This window comes from Trachinotus anak, unplaced genomic scaffold, assembly GCF_046630095.1.
Source record: "Trachinotus anak isolate AG129_WGS33_773 ecotype Australia unplaced genomic scaffold, CSIRO_AGI_Tana_v1 ptg000003l, whole genome shotgun sequence".
In the NCBI taxonomy this organism is placed as follows: domain Eukaryota; kingdom Metazoa; phylum Chordata; class Actinopteri; order Carangiformes; family Carangidae; genus Trachinotus; species Trachinotus anak.
This window is the reverse complement of record NW_027273854.1, coordinates 22,475,646-22,492,023: the sequence shown is the minus strand read 5'-3', so window position 1 is coordinate 22,492,023 and position 16,378 is coordinate 22,475,646. Positions and strand designations below refer to the sequence as shown.

The following is a 16,378-nucleotide window of genomic DNA, read 5'->3' as shown; positions in this document are numbered from 1 at the left end:
TTTTGTACAGACACCAAAGCACACACTGAAATTAAACAAACACAAACTACAATGTAAAAGAACATTTGAGATCATGCTGCTGAAAAAAGACAACAAATACTTTATGTCTATTTTTAATTTACTTTTATTTTTAACAAATTAATATTTCATCAATACATACAGAAAAATATTCTTTCTCTTCCTTTACATTCACACTTAGGGGCAATTTAGAGTCACCAATTAACCTAACGTTCATGTCTTTGGACTGTGGGAGGAAGCCGGAGAACCCGGAGGGAACCCACGCAGACACAGGGAGAACATGCAAACTCCACACAGAAAGGCCCCAGGGAGTCGAACCCAGGACCTTCTTGCTGTGAGGCCACAGCACTAAGCACTGCACCACCGTGCTGCCCGCTTATTGCTTATTTTTATTTATCTAACTGAGAAATATTTACAGTGTTAATTCCCCAGAGAGCAAGCCGTCTACCTGAAACTAAAGTACAATTTGTGGCGACTGTGGCAAGGAAAAACTCCCTTTAAGAGGAAGAAACCTTGGGAGGAACCGGGCTCTCTGGGTGGGGGGGCCCTTCCTCCTGAGGGCTGGCGCTCCTTCTGGTCCTCCTCTGCTCCTGATCCATCCGCCCCAGGCTGTGGTCTTTATCCATCTTCTTCTGGATGTGCTGGTACGATGTCTGCATCTCCTGCTCAGCCTCACTCTTCACTGAAAGAGAAAGAAAAAGAGAATGAAACCGGGGGGGGGGGTACTTACCTTTTGATGCCTCGTCCCGTGGTCGTTCCTCTGGACTTGCTGTCTTCAGGAGCCAGGTGCCTGCTGACGGTTTCCACTCAGGCTTCTTCAGGAGCGTCCTGCCGTCTAGAACTGAGAATAAATCCAGGTGTTTTTCTATGTTTTCTCAGCTGTAATTAGTGTGAAGTGTAAAGAAGAGCAGTGTTGTTGCTGAGTCTCTCTCTGCCACATCATCTCCATGATGTCTGACTTCAGTGCACATGTGGCAGAGCTCTCCTCTTACTTGTCTTCTGTAGAACAGGATGTAGGCAGTTCTTCGTCGCCGGTCACACACGGAGGCGCCGCTGGTTTCAGTTACCGCTGCATCGTTGTAGGTGAACCAGCGGTCGGTCGGGTCTATCTGGCCCACATCTGGATCCACCCCGTCGCAGATGTAGTGTCCTAGCAGGAGCAGAAGAAGTGTTATATGGGCTGTGTTGGATGTTATGAAGGTCGTCTGACCAGTGAACATCATTGTCACTTAGACTCAGTGTGACTTTAAGGAGAATCATGGATCATCTTACCTCTCGTTGCTGTGGCGCCGATATGGCTGATGGTGCTAACCAAACTGTAGCAGCCACCACCCTGAGAGGGAACACAGTGGATCAGAGTTAGTCTACACACAGTCCAAACATCTACTTCTATCAGCCCCAGTCTGGTGATTTTGTTTGTTATCAAGTCTCTGAGTTTTTCTTTACCTGGTTGGAGGGCACCACCAGCTCTCTGGAGAGGACGACGGGGTTGTGGTCTTTCATCAGCTGGAGAGTTGGAGTAAACCTGAAGCGCTTCAGGTGTAAGACCAGCACTCTGTAGACAGAAATGAAAGATATGAGCAGCAGGGGACAGAGGAGAAGATGAAATGTGGCATTACAAATTCTTACAATTGGTATTTTTCCTAATCAATACTTCACAATTTGTCCTTAGAGTCAGTGGAGGCCAGTTTGATACCAGTGGGTGAACCAGTATCATCACTGTGCACTGTGGTCAGGAGGTTGTTCATGTGTGATGGATCTGATGTCTCTCACCTTGGCAGATTGATAAATGAGGAGTGCTGGCCTGACACGGTTGCTCCGCACTCGCAGGTGTACTCCAACTCCGTCTCCTGCAGAACAACACAAAACCAAAATGCTGTCACTTCTTCTACATGCACGACGACAAACAGCTACACATCCACACACACACTGACACAGGTAGTGATGGTGTGATTGAAGTGTGTCAGAGTTTTGTGCGTCATATCATCACATGATATCAGAGGGTGTGATGTGAATGAATGAAGACAGGTGTTTCTTACCATCAGGTAACCTTCCAGCAGTCGCTGTACCGTGTCAGCTCCAGGTACCAGGTGCAGGGAGAGGTTTGTGAAATCCTCCTCTCTGCTGGATTCTGCATGGCAACTACACATTGAACAGATAATACAGTTGTAATACAGCTGCAGAGGTGACGATGAGGCTACCGTGTAGTGTTCAACACTTGACTTCTCTGCTGTGAAGCTGAAGGTGTGTAACTGTGTGGCTTTACCTCTTGCACTTCCTGGTGTTTAGCATCTTGAACACCAGGTGATCCTCCACCGGACAGCTGTAGGTCCTGTCTATGCTGGGAGCCAGCACCTGCAGCTGTAGGCCCAAGCAGCTCACCTGTTGTAGCACGGAGGTGAGGAACTCGTGAGCGTCCTGTAGTTATACAAGCACACAGTTGCACAGAGAGGTTTAAGCACAGAGGAGAAACTATCAGGAAGCTGTGAAAACACAAACCTTAAAACCTGCTTACTCACTTTCTGGTGGAGGTCTTCAAATTCTGGATTCCACAGAGAAACCGCCTTCTTGAACGTGTATAGAAGACGGGTTTTGTGACGAACATCAGCGGAGAAGTGAGACCCACTGATGTCTGCTAATGATCTGGAGAGAGAGAGAGGGAGAGGGAGGGAGGGGTGGTTAGAGACTCTGTCTGTGATATGAAACATTGTGGTGTTCAGGATACAAGTGAAGGATGAAATGAGTGCTTGTGTCTGAGGGGTGCTGTACCTCATGATTGCAGCTTCGGGGATCAGACTCCAAACCTGCTCCTGTTGGCTGATGTCTCTGATGAAGTCCTCCAGTGTCAGGAGGCTCTGCAGGCAGGAGTTGATGTAGCAGAACTGTGCTGGGTTGGGGAACCTGACACACAAACAGAACAAGTCATTTTCTCCCTGTAGCTGTTTGTCTCTTTGATTCTTGTCTCCTCAGCCTTTTTTCTGGTGAGTGTGGATATGCAGATGTTCTTACCCAAGACAGTGGAGCTGCTGTTGTCTGAGGGTCTTGTTGGTCACGGGAACTTCTTTCTTCTTCTTCTTGGGCTGGTCTCCGGGAACGCTGTCGTCTTTTGGCCGTTCTTCCTTCTGACTTTGGTCTTTAAGCTCCACCACCTTGTCGCGCTGAGGGGTGGAGTGGCACTCCTCCTTCGGGGGCTGTTCTTCTGGGGAGGGTGCAACCTTACATCTCTTCTGTTGGGGTAAAGGAATACTGAGGTTAAATCATACAAAGAAACGCTCATCAATTATGAAATATCTGGTTGACACTGAGAGCTGCACTTTGTGTCAAACATACGTACCTTCCAAAAATGCCACCACCGAGGCTTCTTCACGGTCTTCTTCGGGGTTTTGTCATCGGAGGTGGAGACGCTGGTGACAAAGAGGAACATCTGTTATCTCATTGGGAACTCACTGATTGGCTGGAGAGAAAACTTAAAGAGATAAATCAGCTTCTAGTCACTAGTAAAGAGCAAATACAGCCTTGTATTAACACTAACAGGATAAAAGTTTGAATTCCACAAACTCAAAGTCCCAGCTAACAAAGAGGCTGAAGGATTAAATCTCATGTGTCTTTACCTTTGCTTCTCTTTTTTATCTTGATTTTTCTTTTTCTGTGTGGAAGAAACCAAAAACAAAAAGAAGCAATAATTAGAATAAACTGTGTCAAATATCATTGATAATATTTACAACAAGTTCAGATATGATTCTTAAAAAATACTTAGATGTGTTTAATATGAAGCCATGACACTGTCAAACACACCAAGGGGCGACCGAAGAGTCGCTTTATCCACGGGGTCGTGTCTTCTTTCTTCTTCGTGACAGCCGGAGCGTCGGTGGCGCCGACACTGGTGAAGAAGAGAAACACAGTTGGTTTTCCTGTTGTTTACTGAAGCTCATGAGAAATCATGAACAGATTATTATTGTTCCTATACAAACAATACAAAATCATCCCCCAGAGTGAATAAGGAAGCTGATGGACCTGAACATGGAGATGAAGAAATAGTCAGGAAAACAGTCTGATAATAGTTATGAACTTTCTTACCTCTCATCTGCCACCAGTTGGATAACAGCTGTTGATTTCTGTAGAGAGAAAGGGAAATAAATGAGATGAAAATGACTGGAAACATGATGTATCTTCACAGCTGATATAAAGTGGCTTCACAGACAGTTTCTCCTAAACACTATGAACTGTGAAGTGGACACAGTTCCACCTTTTACCGTCCACAGGGTGGAATCCACAGCAGAGAAATGACAGAGAATGTGTGGTGCATCTATAAAACAAACCTTTCCGCTACAGGAAAACAGACGAAACATCTTGAGTCTTGTCGAAGTGGAACTTGGACTGAGAGTAAAGAGCTTCTGTCTGCTGGTTTGATGAACTGTGATCTGTTCTACAGGAGCTCTGACTTCACAGTGACCCTTCTACAACGTCACTGTGATGTCATCATGTCAGTGTGTGAGGAAGCAGCTCCGAGTGTCAACATGGTGTCAGTGTATATATGCTGTGAAACTGTGGTCTGAAAAGGCCCAAACTAAATCAGGTTTCTGTCTTTTAGAGTGAGTCCAACTCAGATCTGAAGTCTCTCAGAAGCTCAAGTCAGGTCCTTTAAGACGAGTCTAAGACAAGTCTCAAGTCTTCACAAGAAATCTTCCATATTTCCATCATCAGTAATGACAACTGATGACTGAACCGACACAAAAAGGCAGAAAAACACTCACGTCCACATCAGAGGAAATCAATCAGTGGTGTGTAAGCACTGCTGAAGTGTCCATACAGTTCATCCACTGTCACTCAGACCTCTGTTACTGTGTCTCGGTCCACAGAAGCAGCTGAGAGGACAACATGGAGACAAACTGTCTCTCAAACTGTCCTCTATAGTTACTAGAGGATCATGCAGAGTGTGCAGGACATAAACTGGCTTGTTTTTATTGATTCATTTATTTTATTCCCCACACCCACTGTAGCTCTGTGGGCCCAGAGAGAAACCATGAACTTCTTCATAACAACAGGAGATCTGTGTGATCTGACATGAATCTACATGTGTGTGTTTGTTTGTGAATGTGTTGGTGTGAAAGTCAAATCATCACAATTTGTAACAAATGAAATAACAACAATTTACTGAAATATTGTTTTGTCTTTCTTTCATTTTCCTCTGACAACCTTCAGCACAATGGTGAATAACAAAGAAAACATGAAGCAGTAACAGGTTGATATTTGGATTCAAACTTTATTAACAAGGTCAACTTTATTTGGGTCCTCACCCCGAGACAGGCGCGTAATCATGAAAACACATCAACTCGTTATTACACATGTTGGAATTTATAGGTCAGACTTTTACAAAACTATTCCCACTTCAAAATGCTATAAAGCAGATGAAGTTAGATCCACAACTTTAATAATGACAAACAAACACAAAGCACAAACACGGTTCAGCAGGCGTTCCCGCTGGTTTTACGCACGGACCATGGGAGGTTTTCTGGAGGTGAGTTGGAGCTGAAACTGAAACACAACATACATGAGTCGATACACACAACACTGTGTGAGAGCGACACACAACAAACACACTCACTGACCGAGCTGCTGATGGAACAGATTCATATAGAAGCAGCTGGAGATGTGTACTTTCCAAATGATGGCGCAGCGGATGTGATCAGGAATGAAGATAAAGCAGAGAAAAGAAACTCTCTCTCCACGTCCTGATGTCGATGACGCTGTGGGACAGAAAGTGATCTCTGACTTTATGTTGTCTTAGATATCAACTTGTTTTACTCTCTGACTTTCCTCATCTGTCTTTCTCTCGTCCCACATTTCATTTGACCAAATATCGTTGTTGTGTGAAGAAATAATCACATGTACAGACACCAAAGCACAAACTTCTCACTGAACTTGATGGTGGTTTTGTTATTTTTAATTCTTGAAATTCGTGAAACTCTGATGATAATATGATGTTGTAGATCTCTGAAAATAAAAGAATGACAACACAGCAATGTTTCAGTAGATTATTGCTTTTTTTAATTTATGTTTTTTTATTAGAAAAGGTTCATTTTTCACACCAACGGATTTAAAGATATACAAAAATATTTTTATTTTTTCATAAATCGTGAAATTCATAGTGTCTGTTCTTCATCGTGTGAAGCAGGTGGAGGCTGCTGCTTCCAGCAGAGGAGAGTAAACATCTGATTTCCCATGATGCACCAGGTGGCTGCAGTGGTTCAAGTGTTTCCCTCTTCAGGACTGAGTGTCAGAGTGAAGGATCAGTCCAGTCTCTGTAATTTAAAAGGTAGAGGGAGGAGTTCATTCATTTTATCGGCCAATCATTGGCAGTGTTAGCCAGGCACCTCCCTCACCTGTTGCTGAGGCTGCGTTTGCAATGTACGAACCAGACTCTCCCCCACCTGTTGTCTGTTTTACGCACCGAACCAGGCTCCCGTTCAACTGTTGAACTACGAACCGAGAGAAACAATTTCATCGTCACTTATTGTTTGTTTTACGCACCACCTCTGTCTCACCTGTTGGCTGCAGTAGACACCGTACGAGGGACTTTCCCTGACCTGTGACCTGTTTTACGCACCGGACGAAAGAGGCTCTCCCTCACCTGTTGGCTGTTTAACGCACAGTACGAACCAGCTCTGCTTCACCTGCTGTGTGTTTGACGCACCGTAAGAAACAATTTCTGCCTGCTGGACTCTTGTCTCCCCGTGAGTGAGTCTGTCTGAGGCAGGCCACTCTCACACAGTGTTGTTTATGGCGTGATGTATATTTGTGGTTGACTGCCAGCTTTAACTCACCTTGAGAAAACCTCCTACGGTTCGTGCGTAAAACCAGCGGCAACACCTGCGCGCATATGAACTGTTTCTCTCACCTTTACCATTTTGCTGAGGGTTGTCAGTGAAAGACAGAAGAACCACAAAAGAGCAAGATTTCATTCATTTGTTCTTCATAGTTATTAACACAAGTAAATCAATGACAGCAGCAGCTGTATAAGTTGGTTGTGTGTGTCTTGGTCTCAGCTTCATCCACATGAATTTCCATGAGTTTTAACATCAGCTGTGTGTGTGTCTCCACTCAGCACAGGAGTCCTGCCCAGCCCTCACAGTGAGGTGGAAAAGGTGAGTCAGTCTGATTTAACACCTGAACAGGATCTAATCACACAAACGCACAAACTGAGAAGAAGGAGACTCATCACTAACATTCACACTGGACTGATGTGACTCAGAGAAAACACAGCTCCCTTCTAACCTGTAACACATGTAGAGTTACTGGATATTAGTGAAGCTGCAAACAAACGTTTGCTGTCAGGGAAATGTTCATTTCAGAGTCTAGACCGACCAACCAGAGGCTTCCTCTGTGGACTTGATCTAGTCACACAAAGTCTATACTTTTACATCACTGAGGAGAGGCCTGTGTCTCTTTACAGAAACATTTACACTCGACACAATAAAGCTGTGAAACCTCCACTTTAAACACAGATGATGTTCTTTATTTAATTCTTGCAGAAGCCAAGCAGCAGTTAACAGTAAAAATGATAAAAATGTAAAAATACAAGAATTATTTCAACAATGAAATGATTCTGTCCCGTTCCCATCCATTTTAATTTGTGCTCCTGACTGCTGCTACTCCAGTGAGGTGAGGCAGAATCAGGGACATGTTGTCATCAGCTCTTGGAAATGTTGCAGGAATTCATAGAGGATCATCTGCTGCTGCTGCAGTCCTGTGGTTGAGGCCCACGGGCCAATCAGGGAGTCTGAGCCGCAGTGATGAACCAGCCGGGCTTAATGCTGCACCGCTGTGTCTCAGTGGATCCTCTCCAGTCTCCTGTGGTTGGATTCTTGATCGAAGTGACGCAGTGTCTCCAGACAGGTGAGGACTGCGGACTGTTGCTCAACAACCTGGGCTTTTTACAGTCTTTGCTGTCCCTATATGGACTTCCTGCCTTACGTCATTTCCAGTCAACAGGTAAACTGGGAGGAGCTCAGGAATCAGGTGGAGGCTGCTGCTTCCAGCAGAGGAGAATAAACCCAACCGCTGTGACCACTTGACTTTCCCATGATGCACCGCCACAGTCTGTGCGTTTTGTTCTTGTTGTCGAGGTGGTGGCTGCAGTGTTTCTCTCGGGCTCCTCCTCTTCGGGACTGCGGCTGCGTCTCCATGTGAGAGGTGAGACAGAGCTGCCTCAGTCCGCACAGAGCAGCATGTCTCTGTCATCACTCTCTGCTACTCTGCTGCGTTCATGGTCAGTATTATTCTCAGCAGTCCAGTGATGGAAATCACAGCCAATCTCTGTTGGCCGTAGAGAAGCACAACATCCAGCTGATCAGTGTCCAGTTGTACTTCAAACCGAGAGAACAAGTTGCGGAGAAACAGCAGAGTCTGTGAAACAATCGTTGTTCCAAAAGCTTCCATAGTGATTCTGGTCATAAATTCAAACTTGATCCAAAACCCGGAGTCAAAGACCTGTTTGACTCTGAGTAAATGGCTGCTCTCATCCTCTTTACATTAGCTACATTTGCGGTTTAAAATCCCGGTTTTTCCGCCCACGCATCTTGTCCCGAGATTTGAGCCCGGAGTCCCGGAGAAAAAGACCTGTTTGACTCTGAGTAAATGGCTGCTCTCATCCGCTTTACATTAGCTACATTTACGGTTACGGCTACACAGACGGTTTACAATCCCGAGTTTTACGCCCACGCATCTTGTCCCGAGATTTGAGCCGGGAAAGTTTTTTCGGCTCAAATCTCGGTTTTCAGTCTTGATTATTTCCTACAATTTTGGAACAACGATCAGTTCAGTTCCTCATGTACAGAAAATGTCGATGAGAGGCGAAAGAGGCGAAGAGGTCACTGGCATCCCGGTGCCGGGAAGTGCAGCTGCCGTGAGTTAGTAAGTTCCACGTCTAGTTCTCCTCCAGAAAACCTCCCACGGTCCGTGCGTAAAACCAGCAGGAACACCTGTGCCCATGTGTTTTAGTTTGTCATTATTAAAGTTGTGGATCTAACTTCATCTGCTTTCTATCATTTTGAAGTGGGAATAGTTTGGTAAAAGTCTGACCTTTAAATTCCAACATGTGTAATAACGAGTTGATGTGTTTTCATGATTACGCGCCTGTGTCGAGGTGATGATCGAGATTGTAGGCTCATCGAAATGTACCTCATGTAAAGCTGAGCCGAGCAGCCATTTACTCAGAGTCAAACCGGTCTTTGTCTCCGGGACAGAGAACCAGCAGCAGACTGAAAGTCTTAATCTGTAAAGATTGTAGGAAATAATCGAGACTAGCGAGAAAACTTGTCCGGCTCAAATCTCGGGACAAGATGCGTGGGCGGAAAAATGATCGGGATTGTAAACCGCAAATGTAGTTAATGTAAAGCGGATGAGAGCAGCCATTTACTCAGAGTCAAACAGGTCTTTTTCTCCGGGACTCCGGGCTCAAATCTCGGGACAAGATGCGTGGGCGGAAAAACCGGGATTTTGAACCGCAAATGTAGCTAATGTAAAGAGGATGAGAGCAGCCATTTACTCAGAGTCAAACAGGTCTTTGACTCCGGGTTTTGGATCAAGTTTGAATTTATGACCAGAATCACTATGGAAGCTTTTGGAACAACGATTGTTTCACAGACTCTGCTGTTTCTCCGCAACTTGTTCTCTCGGTTTGAAGTACAACTGGACACTGATCAGCTGGATGTTGTGCTTCTCTACGGCCAACAGAGATTGGCTGTGATTTCCATCACTGGACTGCTGAGAATAATACTGACCATGAACGCAGCAGAGTAGCAGAGAGTGATGACAGAGACATGCTGCTCTGTGCGGACTGAGGCAGCTCTGTCTCACCTCTCACATGGAAATGCAGCCGCAGTCCCGAAGAGGAGGAGCCCGAGAGAAACACTGCAGCCACCACCTCGACAACAAGAACAAAACGCACAGACCGCGCAGTGGTGGTGCATCATGGGAAAGTCAAGTGGTCACAGCGTTTGGGTTTATTCTCCTCTGCTGGAAGCAGCAGCCTCCACCTGATTCACACGATGAACGAGAGACACTATGAATTCCATGATTTATGAAAAAAGAAAACCAAATGTTTTTGTATGTTTTAATCCGTTGGTGTGAAAAATGAACCTTTTCTTATTCTCCTATATAAAAAATAAAAAAAACATTATTTATTGAAACTTTGCAGTGTTGTCATTATTTTATTTACAGAGTTGTACGTCATATTCAATCTGTTTGTATCAAACTTTTTGTGTGTGTTTGTGAATGTGTTGGTGTGAAAGTCAAATCATCACAACTTGTGACAAATGAAACAACAATAATTTACTGAAATATTGTTTTGTCTTTCTTTCATTTTCCTCTGACAACCTTCAGCACAATGGTGAATAACAAAGAAAACATGAAGCAGTAACAGGTTGATATTTGGATTCAAACTTTATTAACAAGGTCAACTTTATTTGGGTCCTCACCCCGAGACAGGCGCGTAATCATGAAAACACATCAACTCGTTATTACACATGTTGGAATTTATAGGTCAGACTTTTACAAAACTATTCCCACTTCAAAATGCTATAAAGCAGATGAAGTTAGATCCACAACTTTAATAATGACAAACAAACACAAAGCACAAACACGGTTCAGCAGGCGTTCCCGCTGGTTTTACGCACGGACCATGGGAGGTTTTCTGGAGGTGAGTTGGAGCTGAAACTGAAACACAACATACATGAGTCGATACACACAACACTGTGTGAGAGCGACACACAACAAACACACTCACTGACCGAGCTGCTGATGGAACAGATTCATATAGAAGCAGCTGGAGATGTGTACTTTCCAAATGATGGCGCAGCGGATGTGATCAGGAATGAAGATAAAGCAGAGAAAAGAAACTCTCTCTCCACGTCCTGATGTCGATGACGCTGTGGGACAGAAAGTGATCTCTGACTTTATGTTGTCTTAGATATCAACTTGTTTTACTCTCTGACTTTCCTCATCTGTCTTTCTCTCGTCCCACATTTCATTTGACCAAATATCGTTGTTGTGTGAAGAAATAATCACATGTACAGACACCAAAGCACAAACTTCTCACTGAACTTGATGGTGGTTTTGTTATTTTTAATTCTTGAAATTCGTGAAACTCTGATGATAATATGATGTTGTAGATCTCTGAAAATAAAAGAATGACAACACAGCAATGTTTCAGTAGATTATTGCTTTTTTTAATTTATGTTTTTTTATTAGAAAAGGTTCATTTTTCACACCAACGGATTTAAAGATATACAAAAATATTTTTATTTTTTCATAAATCGTGAAATTCATAGTGTCTGTTTTTCATCGTGTGAAGCAGGTGGAGGCTGCCGCTTCCAGCAGAGGAGAGTAAACATCTGATTTCCCATGATGCACCAGGTGGCTGCAGTGGTTCAAGTGTTTCCCTCTTCAGGACTGAGTGTCAGAGTGAAGGATCAGTCCAGTCTCTGTAATTTAAAAGGTAGAGGGAGGAGTTCATTCATTTTATCGGCCAATCATTGGCAGTGTTAGCCAGGCACCTCCCTCACCTGTTGCTGAGGCTGCGTTTGCAATGTACGAACCAGACTCTCCCCCACCTGTTGTCTGTTTTACGCACCGAACCAGGCTCCCGTTCAACTGTTGAACTACGAACCGAGAGAAACAATTTCATCGTCACTTATTGTTTGTTTTACGCACCACACGAACAAACTCTCTCTCTCACCTTTTCGGTGTTTTACGCACCACCTCTGTCTCACCTGTTGGCTGCAGTAGACACCGTACGAGGGACTTTCCCTGACCTGTGACCTGTTTTACGCACCGGACGAAAGAGGCTCTCCCTCACCTGTTGGCTGTTTAACGCACAGTACGAACCAGCTCTGCTTCACCTGCTGTGTGTTTGACGCACCGTAAGAAACAATTTCTGCCTGCTGGACTCTTGTCTCCCCGTGAGTGAGTCTGTCTGAGGCAGGCCACTCTCACACAGTGTTGTTTATGGCGTGATGTATATTTGTGGTTGACTGCCAGCTTTAACTCACCTTGAGAAAACCTCCTACGGTTCGTGCGTAAAACCAGCGGCAACACCTGCGCGCATATGAACTGTTTCTCTCACCTTTACCATTTTGCTGAGGGTTGTCAGTGAAAGACAGAAGAACCACAAAAGAGCAAGATTTCATTCATTTGTTCTTCATAGTTATTAACACAAGTAAATCAATGACAGCAGCAGCTGTATAAGTTGGTTGTGTGTGTCTTGGTCTCAGCTTCATCCACATGAATTTCCATGAGTTTTAACATCAGCTGTGTGTGTGTCTCCACTCAGCACAGGAGTCCTGCCCAGCCCTCACAGTGAGGTGGAAAAGGTGAGTCAGTCTGATTTAACACCTGAACAGGATCTAATCACACAAACGCACAAACTGAGAAGAAGGAGACTCATCACTAACATTCACACTGGACTGATGTGACTCAGAGAAAACACAGCTCCCTTCTAACCTGTAACACATGTAGAGTTACTGGATATTAGTGAAGCTGCAAACAAACGTTTGCTGTCAGGGAAATGTTCATTTCAGAGTCTAGACCGACCAACCAGAGGCTTCCTCTGTGGACTTGATCTAGTCACACAAAGTCTATACTTTTACATCACTGAGGAGAGGCCTGTGTCTCTTTACAGAAACATTTACACTCGACACAATAAAGCTGTGAAACCTCCACTTTAAACACAGATGATGTTCTTTATTTAATTCTTGCAGAAGCCAAGCAGCAGTTAACAGTAAAGATGATAAAAATGTAAAAATACAAGAATTATTTCAACAATGAAATGATTCTGTCCCGTTCCCATCCATTTTAATTTGTGCTCCTGACTGCTGCTACTCCAGTGAGGTGAGGCAGAATCAGGGACATGTTGTCATCAGCTCTTGGAAATGTTGCAGGAATTCATAGAGGATCATCTGCTGCTGCTGCAGTCCTGTGGTTGAGGCCCACGGGCCAATCAGGGAGTCTGAGCCGCAGTGATGAACCAGCCGGGCTTAATGCTGCACCGCTGTGTCTCAGTGGATCCTCTCCAGTCTCCTGTGGTTGGATTCTTGATCGAAGTGACGCAGTGTCTCCAGACAGGTGAGGACTGCGGACTGTTGCTCAACAACCTGGGCTTTTTACAGTCTTTGCTGTCCCTATATGGACTTCCTGCCTTACGTCATTTCCAGTCAACAGGTAAACTGGGAGGAGCTCAGGAATCAGGTGGAGGCTGCTGCTTCCAGCAGAGGAGAATAAACCCAACCGCTGTGACCACTTGACTTTCCCATGATGCACCGCCACAGTCTGTGCGTTTTGTTCTTGTTGTCGAGGTGGTGGCTGCAGTGTTTCTCTCGGGCTCCTCCTCTTCGGGACTGCGGCTGCGTCTCCATGTGAGAGGAGAGTCAGAGCTGCCTCAGTCCGCACAGAGCAGCATGTCTCTGTCATCACTCTCTGCTACTCTGCTGCCTTCATGCTGAACTTCGTCCTCAGCACTTTACTGATGGACATCTCCACCAGACAACATGCTCTGTGTAGCCGGACTGAGAGACTGGAGAGAACCAGCGGGAGACTGAAACGGTTGTGATCTTATTCATGTGGACTTTGAGGCGGGACACAGCTCAGGTGAAGAGCTGGGACACGGACAGCGAGACAGAAACACAGCTTCTTTGTGTTTTGTATGATAGAAAAACCTCCTGGAGTTTTGTTCTTGTTGTCGAGGTGGTGGCTGCAGTGGTTCAAGTGTTTCCCTCTTCGGGACTGCGGCTGCGTCTCCATGTGAGAGGTGAGACAGAGCTGCCTCAGTCCGCACAGAGCAGCATGTCTCTGTCATCACTCTCTGCTACTCTGCTGCGTTCATGGTCAGTATTATTCTCAGCAGTCCAGTGATGGAAATCACAGCCAGTCTCTGTTGGCCGTAGAGAAGCACAACATCCAGCTGATCAGTGTCCAGTTGTACTTCAAACCGAGAGAACAAGTTGCGGAGAAACAGCAGAGTCTGTGAAACAATCGTTGTTCCAAAAGCTTCCATAGTGATTCTGGTCATAAATTCAAACTTGATCCAAAACCCGGAGTCAAAGACCTGTTTGACTCTGAGTAAATGGCTGCTCTCATCCTCTTTACATTAGCTACATTTGCGGTTTAAAATCCCGGTTTTTCCGCCCACGCATCTTGTCCCGAGATTTGAGCCCGGAGTCCCGGAGAAAAAGACCTGTTTGACTCTGAGTAAATGGCTGCTCTCATCCGCTTTACATTAGCTACATTTACGGTTACGGCTACACAGACGGTTTACAATCCCGAGTTTTACGCCCACGCATCTTGTCCCGAGATTTGAGCCGGGAAAGTTTTTTCGGCTCAAATCTCGGTTTTCAGTCTTGATTATTTCCTACAATTTTGGAACAACGATCAGTTCAGTTCCTCATGTACAGAAAATGTCGATGAGAGGCGAAAGAGGCGAAGAGGTCACTGGCATCCCGGTGCCGGGAAGTGCAGCTGCCGTGAGTTAGTAAGTTCCACGTCTAGTTCTCCTCCAGAAAACCTCCCACGGTCCGTGCGTAAAACCAGCAGGAACACCTGTGCCCATGTGTTTTAGTTTGTCATTATTAAAGTTGTGGATCTAACTTCATCTGCTTTCTATCATTTTGAAGTGGGAATAGTTTGGTAAAAGTCTGACCTTTAAATTCCAACATGTGTAATAACGAGTTGATGTGTTTTCATGATTACGCGCCTGTGTCGAGGTGATGATCGAGATTGTAGGCTCATCGAAATGTACCTCATGTAAAGCTGAGCCGAGCAGCCATTTACTCAGAGTCAAACCGGTCTTTGTCTCCGGGACAGAGAACCAGCAGCAGACTGAAAGTCTTAATCTGTAAAGATTGTAGGAAATAATCGAGACTAGCGAGAAAACTTGTCCGGCTCAAATCTCGGGACAAGATGCGTGGGCGGAAAAATGATCGGGATTGTAAACCGCAAATGTAGTTAATGTAAAGCGGATGAGAGCAGCCATTTACTCAGAGTCAAACAGGTCTTTTTCTCCGGGACTCCGGGCTCAAATCTCGGGACAAGATGCGTGGGCGGAAAAACCGGGATTTTGAACCGCAAATGTAGCTAATGTAAAGAGGATGAGAGCAGCCATTTACTCAGAGTCAAACAGGTCTTTGACTCCGGGTTTTGGATCAAGTTTGAATTTATGACCAGAATCACTATGGAAGCTTTTGGAACAACGATTGTTTCACAGACTCTGCTGTTTCTCCGCAACTTGTTCTCTCGGTTTGAAGTACAACTGGACACTGATCAGCTGGATGTTGTGCTTCTCTACGGCCAACAGAGATTGGCTGTGATTTCCATCACTGGACTGCTGAGAATAATACTGACCATGAACGCAGCAGAGTAGCAGAGAGTGATGACAGAGACATGCTGCTCTGTGCGGACTGAGGCAGCTCTGTCTCACCTCTCACATGGAAATGCAGCCGCAGTCCCGAAGAGGAGGAGCCCGAGAGAAACACTGCAGCCACCACCTCGACAACAAGAACAAAACGCACAGACCGCGCAGTGGTGGTGCATCATGGGAAAGTCAAGTGGTCACAGCGTTTGGGTTTATTCTCCTCTGCTGGAAGCAGCAGCCTCCACCTGATTCACACGATGAACGAGAGACACTATGAATTCCATGATTTATGAAAAAAGAAAACCAAATGTTTTTGTATGTTTTAATCCGTTGGTGTGAAAAATGAACCTTTTCTTATTCTCCTATATAAAAAATAAAAAAAACATTATTTATTGAAACTTTGCAGTGTTGTCATTATTTTATTTACAGAGTTGTACGTCATATTCAATCTGTTTGTATCAAACTTTTTGTGTGTGTTTGTGAATGTGTTGGTGTGAAAGTCAAATCATCACAACTTGTGACAAATGAAACAACAATAATTTACTGAAATATTGTTTTGTCTTTCTTTCATTTTCCTCTGACAACCTTCAGCACAATGGTGAATAACAAAGAAAACATGAAGCAGTAACAGGTTGATATTTGGATTCAAACTTTATTAACAAGGTCAACTTTATTTGGGTCCTCACCCCGAGACAGGCGCGTAATCATGAAAACACATCAACTCGTTATTACACATGTTGGAATTTATAGGTCAGACTTTTACAAAACTATTCCCACTTCAAAATGTTATAAAGCAGATGAAGTTAGATCCACAACTTTAATAATGACAAACAAACACAAAGCACAAACACGGTTCAGCAGGCGTTCCCGCTGGTTTTACGCACGGACCATGGGAGGTTTTCTGGAGGTGAGTTGGAGCTGAAACTGAAACACAACATACATGAGTCGATACACACA

At 44.7% G+C, this 16,378-nt stretch overlaps 1 protein-coding gene across 3 annotated transcripts; it reads right to left on the bottom strand.

The window, feature by feature from the left end:
* Positions 1–122: 122 nt before the first annotated feature.
* On the bottom strand, positions 123–10,300 carry LOC139618583 (ubiquitin carboxyl-terminal hydrolase 37-like). 3 transcript variants are annotated; one of them, XM_071474644.1, is made up of 16 exons: positions 4,338–10,300; positions 4,096–4,133; positions 3,814–3,898; positions 3,630–3,664; positions 3,353–3,422; positions 3,028–3,245; positions 2,788–2,919; positions 2,538–2,661; positions 2,285–2,436; positions 2,058–2,160; positions 1,792–1,868; positions 1,465–1,573; positions 1,291–1,351; positions 1,011–1,168; positions 844–859; positions 123–802 (listed from the first exon to the last, which is right to left on the bottom strand). In XM_071474644.1, exons 1-15 carry the CDS (start codon positions 4,365–4,367, stop codon positions 854–856), a joined length of 1,398 nt encoding a protein of 465 aa, XP_071330745.1. In that variant the 5' UTR covers positions 4,368–10,300; the 3' UTR covers positions 123–802; positions 844–853. The 3 variants fall into 3 exon arrangements, with proteins under 3 accessions (XP_071330745.1, XP_071330744.1, XP_071330743.1); XM_071474643.1 differs by having other exon boundaries at positions 123–859; positions 4,338–10,297; XM_071474642.1 differs by lacking the exons at positions 123–802; positions 844–859 and having other exon boundaries at positions 866–1,168.
* Positions 10,301–16,378: the final 6,078 nt, after the last annotated feature.

Excerpts from the sequence above, each read along its gene's own strand:
- LOC139618583 (XM_071474642.1), bottom strand. The coding sequence starts at position 4,367 with ATGTTTCGTCTGTTTTCCTGTAGCGGAAAG. Across the intron at positions 3,665-3,813 it reads GACTCTTCGGTCGCCCCTTG|AAAAAGAAAAATCAAGATAA; the intron begins GTGTGTTTGACA and ends TCTTCCACACAG. Across the intron at positions 1,574-1,791 it reads TCATTTATCAATCTGCCAAG|AGTGCTGGTCTTACACCTGA; the intron begins GTGAGAGACATC and ends TTCTGTCTACAG.